Consider the following 7522-nt stretch of genomic DNA (forward strand, 5'->3'; position numbering starts at 1 on the left):
TCAAAACGACGAAATCGTGTTTAACGAAACCTGGAAATAGTATAAATCCAAGGAACGTATTACAGATATTTTCATTGGCGTAGCAAAGTGCACACTTTCACGAGAATCGAAATAAATGCTTCGATATAACGTGACGTCTAAACTATTTCTACTATTTGATAATGGCGACGGATGTGACGTACGCGTTTCTGAATATTGTCGACGGTTAGGCGTGGACGAGAATGTCACATCACTGTACGTTAAGCTGCTAACAGAGATCGTGCATACCCAACCGGTTACATTTTTCATCGCCAAAGATATCACAGATCCTACTGAATTTGAAATTATCTTTCATCATCCCTTATCTCTACACGCAAAGCCAGGCACAAATAACGAGGCAACGATCGATTTAAAATCGTACTCTACGGTCCGTAGGATGGTAACATGATTCCCCAGAAAAAAAGGTAAGGGGGAGCAGGGGTGAAAACTTGTCGGGAAAATAATTAAGTGATTACAGAGGGTTCGAGGAGATTTTTCGTCATAGCGGCGATTTAATTCGTCGATGTAGACAGGAGGATAGGCGGCTGCATTGTCTGCAGGATATTAAGAGGGTTAGCCAGAAGAGGGTAGGGGGATGTCGGGCGGTGGGCGTGCAAGGGTGTCGGTGTAATGAAGAGCGACAGTGGCGCCCCAAACCATCGCTAATTTGCCGCTAAGTGCCTGGCTTTGTTTCCGTACGTTGATCCCATCGTTCGCAATATCCTGAATCTGAGGCGACGTTCTGCGCCGTTTAAGAGAGACATCCAAATAACCCGCGGGACTATGGCGGCAATCGACTGCGGGCTAATTTCACCGGCCAGAGGAGAGGAGAAAAAAAAAAAAAAATAACGCGAGGATCGTTTCAATGGGAGTCATTGTATCGGCTGTTGAAACAATCGATACGACGGAAAAGAGAGGAAAGAGACGTCCCTGCGATTACCGGACGGGGCAAATTTAAATCCAAAATCTGCTAGCGATGGGGCTGATACGACACACATCGTCCACAGTTCAAACAATTCGATAGGAAGACACGATGGTTAAACCAAATTGATAATGTCCGAGTAAACGATTATTCTTTTCTTAACCCCTTAACGTACAATTTAATTTCAAATAATTTGCCATCGTATACTGTTAAATTTTGTTTAAATTTGTTCGCACAATGTATAATACCTCGTGAATATAAAAATGTGTTAATTGTAATATTATAAGACTCGATAACGAGTCGCCTCGTGATTGTGGAACTTGACTTCAAGAAACACGTTTTGTGCTTCCCACGATTGGATATAGATCATAAATCAAGTCCAATTTCTATTTCCCTCGTAATTTTAATCTCATTGTTGCAAGCTGTGTTCCCATCTGGAGAACTATTTCCGCCTTAAAAAGGGAATTCCAAAGGGACAAGATTTTACAGAATTCTGTAGCTAATGAAACTGAAATTGGTAGTATTTTCATAGAATTCTTTGGTCGAGAGACGGCAAGTTGTTCGCTGCTTTCCGAAAAGCTTTTACGGTTCAACGAAAATGCACGTATTTTCCCTCCCAACGCGAAATCTTTTAGTCAGGTCTCATTTAGTCTATTAAATTCCTCGCTAGCGTAACGCATAAAATTAATGACATACGAATGATTCTAAAATTTTAATAATCGAATAAAAAAATTGAGAATTCTTCACATTTAATAATCGAATGAAAATAAAAATTTAACAATGTACACTCTGTATAATGTAATATATTACTATATACATTTTTCTGCTTGCTGTTTTTAATTTAAAAAAATGATAAAAGAAATGAATCGAATTAACAAAAAACACGGAATCTTCAGAGATTATCAAGAAGAATAAATTAGAATCATTCGTCCCAAAAGTATAGAATATTAATACTTCCGTTTTTGAAAACTTGTATACCGTCGAGCGTTATAAAACAAATGGGATTTATTCCATTAGCCCTGGTTTACTAAGCCCGAGGCTCCAGGGTAGATAATGCTATCGAGTTTCGATTCGAATATTCAATTCTACGAGGAAAGATTGTTACGCGACCAAAGGAACATAAATTCCCCGGGATTTCTCTCGCGTGCAGCCCGCACCTCTGAATCAAACGCATCGTAGTTTCATATACCCTGTTGCACATATCGTATAAAGAGTGTATTACCTACACGAGGAGCTCAGTCAGTTTATCTCGCTCATAGAAGCAGCGTCGTTCGAAACAAATCTCTCAAGGTGCTTCGAGTTCAGAATGGAGTACCTACCAATTATCCTATCGGCACTGGCTGTACTCGCTGTATATTACTACTATGCCAGAAATCGGAACTGTTTTAAGAAACACGGAGTTCCTTCCATCGAGCCTTATCCGATAGTGGGGAACATGGGAGGTATGGTCTTCAGGACAACTAGTCTGTCGGATGTGATCGGAAAGCTGTACAATCTTAACCCAGACGCCAAATACGTCGGTTTCTACGAATTCAACACTCCGATAGTTATAATCCGCGACATCGATCTGATAAAATCTGTGTGCGTCAAGCATTTCGACAACTTTCACGATCATCGTCCTTTCATCGACAAAGAGATGGACAAGATCCTTGCAGGTATGCTGTTCTGTTTGACCGGTGAGAAATGGAGGGACGACAGAAACATGCTGTCCCCCGCGTTCACGTCCAGCAAGATAAAAACCATGTTCGCGCTGATGTCGGATCGCGCCGTGTATTTCGCGAAATTCTTGTCGAACCTGCCGGAAAAGGAACGGGTGCTGGAGGTGAAGAGCGTGTTCACCAGGTACACCACTGACGTTATCGCCAGCTGCGTGTTCGGGATCGAGGTAGACTCGATAAACGATCCGAAAAATCCGATCTACGTGAAGTCGCGAAAGGTCTTGAACTTCGCCGGATTGATACAATCCATAAAGATACTGATGGCCAGAAATATGTCCGGACTGTCGAGGATGCTCGGTATCAGCGTGATGTCGAAGAGTATCTCGACGTTTTTCGAGAATCTGATATCGACCGCGGTGAAACACAGAGACGAAAATGGCATTTACAAACCGGACATGCTCCAATTACTGATGGAAACGAGAAACAAGAAACAGTATGGCAAAGGGTTCAGCATAGAGGATATAACCACGCACGCGTTCGCGTTCTTCTTCGGTGGTTCCGACACCGTAGCCTCGCAGCTGTCTTTCGCGATTTATCATTTAGCGACGAATCCCGACGTTTACGAAAGATTGCAAAACGAGATCGACGAAACTCTCGAGAGGACGCAAGGCCAGCTGAGCTACGACGCCGTGATGGGAATGGAATATCTGGACGCGGTTATCAACGAAACGATGAGGATACACCCGATAGGAGCTATGTTGGACAGAATGAGCGGGAACGACTTCGAACTACCGCCAGCGTTACCAGGAGGCAAACCGTTCACCGTAAAGGCGGGTTCGAACATCTGGATCCCGGTTCACGCGATTCACCTTGACCCTAACTACTACGAGGATCCTCACAAGTTCGATCCAGAACGGTTCCTGGTCGATGGTAAAAGGATCATGGCTTCTGGCACGTATCTGCCCTTTGGTGTAGGGCAGAGAATGTGCATCGGTAATAGGTTCGCGTTGGTAGAGATGAAGGTCTTGCTTTGCCATCTTTTGGCTCGTTGCGATGTTAAGGCTTGCTCGAAAACATCTGTACCGCTGGAACTCGCGAAAGGCGTGATGGTCGTCACGGCTAAGAATGGATTTTGGGTGAAAATCGAGCCTAGAAAAAATCCTCCCCTCTTGGTTCACGCTACAGTGGCCAATGGCACGTGCAAAGCAACGAACTGATGATCGAACAGATAATTAACCAGTCAGCTGCGTATTTTAGTTTTCGCAATCAAGTTCACGCATGACGGATACAATCGTCGTGTACAGATGACTGGTTAAATATTGACAATCGATTTTTATAGCCTACAATTTATTGTAAATATTTCTCTGATAGGATAGATTTCACACTTCACATTCGATACGATTCTGTGAATTATTCTGTACACGTGTCTCATAGCGTTCTGCGAGTAATTCTGATTCAAACAGTCTCTTGTAGGTGTTTGTGTACTTTGTGAATTGTTTTCTACGTAAAAACGTCTTTGACGACGCTTTTATCCAAATAATAAACTAAAATGAATCAGCACAATGAAAATTCCTTATTGGGGATCTAGAAGATAACTGCTCCTTGTTGTTATCTTCTCGAAATAATATCATAATTAGATGTTAAACAGAAGCGACTCTAGAAATAATATACTCTTATTTGCGTTTAACTTTGATCAGATTTATCACCAGAAGATATCAACAAAACAAATACCTCCTTAATCTCTGATAAGAAATTTTCATTAATTTCGAATTAATATTATACCTCATACGATGCTACGACGGTGGCGTTTAAAGAATTAGCAAGGTCGTTCATAAGATATCTAACACTGTTTAGAAGCAGTTGAATAGTATCAATCATAGTAACTTATAGTTACTTTATCGAAACAAACGTTGCAGATTAAAATTCTTATGTATGTACATAAAAAACATATCAAGTCACTGTTAATATTTACATAGTCGCTAATAACTGCAGCAGGTGATTCGACTGTAAATGTTATTTAAAAACAAATAACTATTACTTAAAAACAACATTGTTTTAGTATGCAGTATTAAGTGATATTATCGATGTAAGTAAAATACATGTGTTCGTTTATAAAATACATATTTAATACGATATCTCAGTAGTAAAATAATAAATCCAACGCATCTCAACGTTCCTAATATTAAAAAAAAACTCTTTTTAATAAAACATATCGTAAATTGTGATTTTAACAAGCTGGTTAAGAAGAGAGAAATTTTTATATAATTTCTCAACATTTGTCGAGAATCGATTCTCTTCTCCTTGATATAACTTTATTGTATTAATCGTACTTTTACAAGTTATTGTTCCTAAATAATAATTGCAATATCAATTTTCGAATTCGACCCGTTCAACTAATATATTACAATAAATTTATACTCTATTCACAATGTTGAATTTTTGATCTCGTTAAAGATAATTATTATTCATTGTCAATAATTTGAGCTTAACAGAGATAAACCTTTTATCAAAATATTTTTAACGCCCAAACGCATGATAAATACGGCGCGTGCTAGTTGTTATCACGAAACATTATATTAATACGCTTTTAATAATGACTCAACGTTTTGTACCGTTTATTGTGTTTCATTACTACGCGTACGCGTGACAAAAGATACAGTATCAGCATTAATTAGTCGTCCCGTGTGATTAGATTATTTTCTAATATTTGTTCTTATTAAAGTGTGATGAACCCTACAACTGACCTTCTGTGAGCATACGACGAAGGTTTCAATTAATAACGTTTCCTCTACATACTCGTTATTGAAAAATGTTATTGAAAAAAAAACTAAATAATCTTCAATGCAAGAAATATTTACAATTTACAATTTTTCCACATATAGGGTACAAATAATTTTACGCAATTAATTTCTGAAACAGCTAGCACAGGGCAAAATAATAAAAACATATTATTGTTCGCATTTATAAAATTGCATAATAGTAACACAGGGTTCTGAAGTGTTGACAATCATTTCTCAAGACATTTCTAGATTACACTCTGTTATGCTTGCGTAGAAGATTATCGATGATAATTGTGTAAAGATTATTTTCTAAAGACACTCAAGATTGCGTTTGTTGCAAAGCCTTTGTTTATTACGTCGGTATACAGTGAGGTACGACAATACTGATAAAACGTATCAACACATAAATGACATAAATAATCTTTGTTATAAATGCTGGCATGTTTAATCTCGTCAACAGAATGCGTGATAAAATCGTCCCTAATACGCCGTATGAAATTTTGTTCGGAAAAGGAATGGGAACGGAGGATAAGATTCGTTTTCCCTTATGGCCCTTACTTTGCACCTCCTTCCGCAAACACGACAAGACAATACACTGCAAGAATCCACCCTCGCGATCTTCAGTTCGTTAATTCTGACCAAAACCCGCTCTTCGTGATCTTCCTTCGATCGCTAACTCACGCTCGAACCCTTCGTGCGTCCCCCATCGGTGCCAGAGAGTGAATCATCGTGTATCTCGAAGCAAGAAAATAACAGGAAGTCGCGACTGCGGAGGTTGCATAACGTGCTTCCAATTGTTCCATCATGTAATCAGAAATAAGTGACCGTAGCGAGCATCGAGGAGGGCACTATTTTTTGTTGTTTTCTAGAGGTCGAAGAGATTAGTGGAATTCGTCGTCTTGGGGGTTGCGTCGCGACGCCTCGAGCCGCGACAGAATTGGGTCAATTTCATCAAAGTGCATTGTTTAAGCAATCGCGTCGTGCGTTATTTAACGAAAACCGAATCGCCGACGGACCAATTCGCGGCGCCATTCGAACGTGACGCTCATTAAAGCAACATTCACAAGGCCGTCCCGTGTATTTGATACCGGCCGATCACGTAGCGGAATACATTATACGGCTGTTACACATCGCGCGACTCCATGTTACGTGCAGTCCATGCAGAGAAGGTCGATCCATTCAAGAGATCATAATTGAAATGGACACGTAACAGGCGTCCATTACTGCTGTCGGGACTGGTGGGATGGTAATTCTTTTTCTGTTTTCTTTTATCTTTCGTTCTCACGTCGCCCGCGGCCGCGGTTTGCGTTAAACGACCTCGGGAGGGGAACGATTTTTCGATTTTTACTTTGACAGTCGCCAGTCTAGTTTTATTCGCGATTAAGGAACAAAAGTTGGATCCGATAACCACCATTTAAAAACCTATACAGTTACGCTCGTACTCGTACACTGTATTGGTGATTCGCTATGAACGAAAAGAAACTGTCTTATGAATTCTTTCTGTTTATTTTTACCAAATGTTACTTATCACAACTGCGTTTCTTCTATTTATAAAGTAGTGTTTTTTAATATTAAGAAACTAATAATTCCCAATTACAAAACCGATTGATAAGTATGTAATGTGCAATAATAATGCCAACAATACGCGGTGCACCAATCTTGGTACTAACCGCGCCCAACGTTGCTTAACTTCGGTGATCGGACGAGAACCGGTGTTCTCAACGTGGCACGATCGTTGGCAAACTTTGTCACAATGGCTTTTTTCGTTTATAGCGAATCACCATTATAGTATACGAATATGAGTGGAAGCTATTTATTTTATTATCATTTTAAGAATCGATTAAATCTTCGTTGGAATCTGATTTTGATTCATTCTTGTTACGGTTATTAAACGTCAACTTGAATACTGAAGCGATCGTATATTCTCCAGTTAATTCGACTCTTATTATTCTAGTTACTAAACGCGCTTCTACTTGTTTATTTGGCGATTCTGTTGCTCGAGTTAACTTGAGCACCGTGGTTAAGTGGTCGATGAAAGTTTCGTTTGCAGTGGAAATTTCCTGTTCGAATGAAACGAAAATAAGAGTTTTGTTTGATTTTCCTTTAGAGCTGTAAATTATAAAAGATGTTTTGACGCTATAGAT

At 39.5% G+C, this 7522-nt stretch overlaps 1 protein-coding gene and 1 pseudogene across 1 annotated transcript; one reads left to right on the forward strand and one right to left on the reverse strand.

The window, feature by feature from the left end:
- Positions 1–2161: 2161 nt before the first annotated feature.
- LOC122396703 (cytochrome P450 9e2-like) lies at positions 2162–4756 on the forward strand. The gene has a single exon (XM_043395321.1). The coding sequence runs from the start codon at positions 2247–2249 to the stop codon at positions 3813–3815; it is 1569 nt and encodes a 522-aa protein (XP_043251256.1). The 5' UTR covers positions 2162–2246; the 3' UTR covers positions 3816–4756.
- A 2255-nt stretch (positions 4757–7011) lies between these two features.
- Positions 7012–7118, reverse strand: LOC122397094 (annotated as a pseudogene).
- Positions 7119–7522: the final 404 nt, after the last annotated feature.

This window comes from Colletes gigas, unplaced genomic scaffold, assembly GCF_013123115.1.
Source record: "Colletes gigas isolate AHSC1104 unplaced genomic scaffold, ASM1312311v1 Colletes_gigas_Sc00008, whole genome shotgun sequence".
Classification (NCBI taxonomy): domain Eukaryota; kingdom Metazoa; phylum Arthropoda; class Insecta; order Hymenoptera; family Colletidae; genus Colletes; species Colletes gigas.

Coding starts and splice junctions, on each gene's coding strand:
- LOC122396703 (XM_043395321.1), top strand. CDS start 2,247: ATGGAGTACCTACCAATTATCCTATCGGCACTGGCTGTACTCGCTGTA.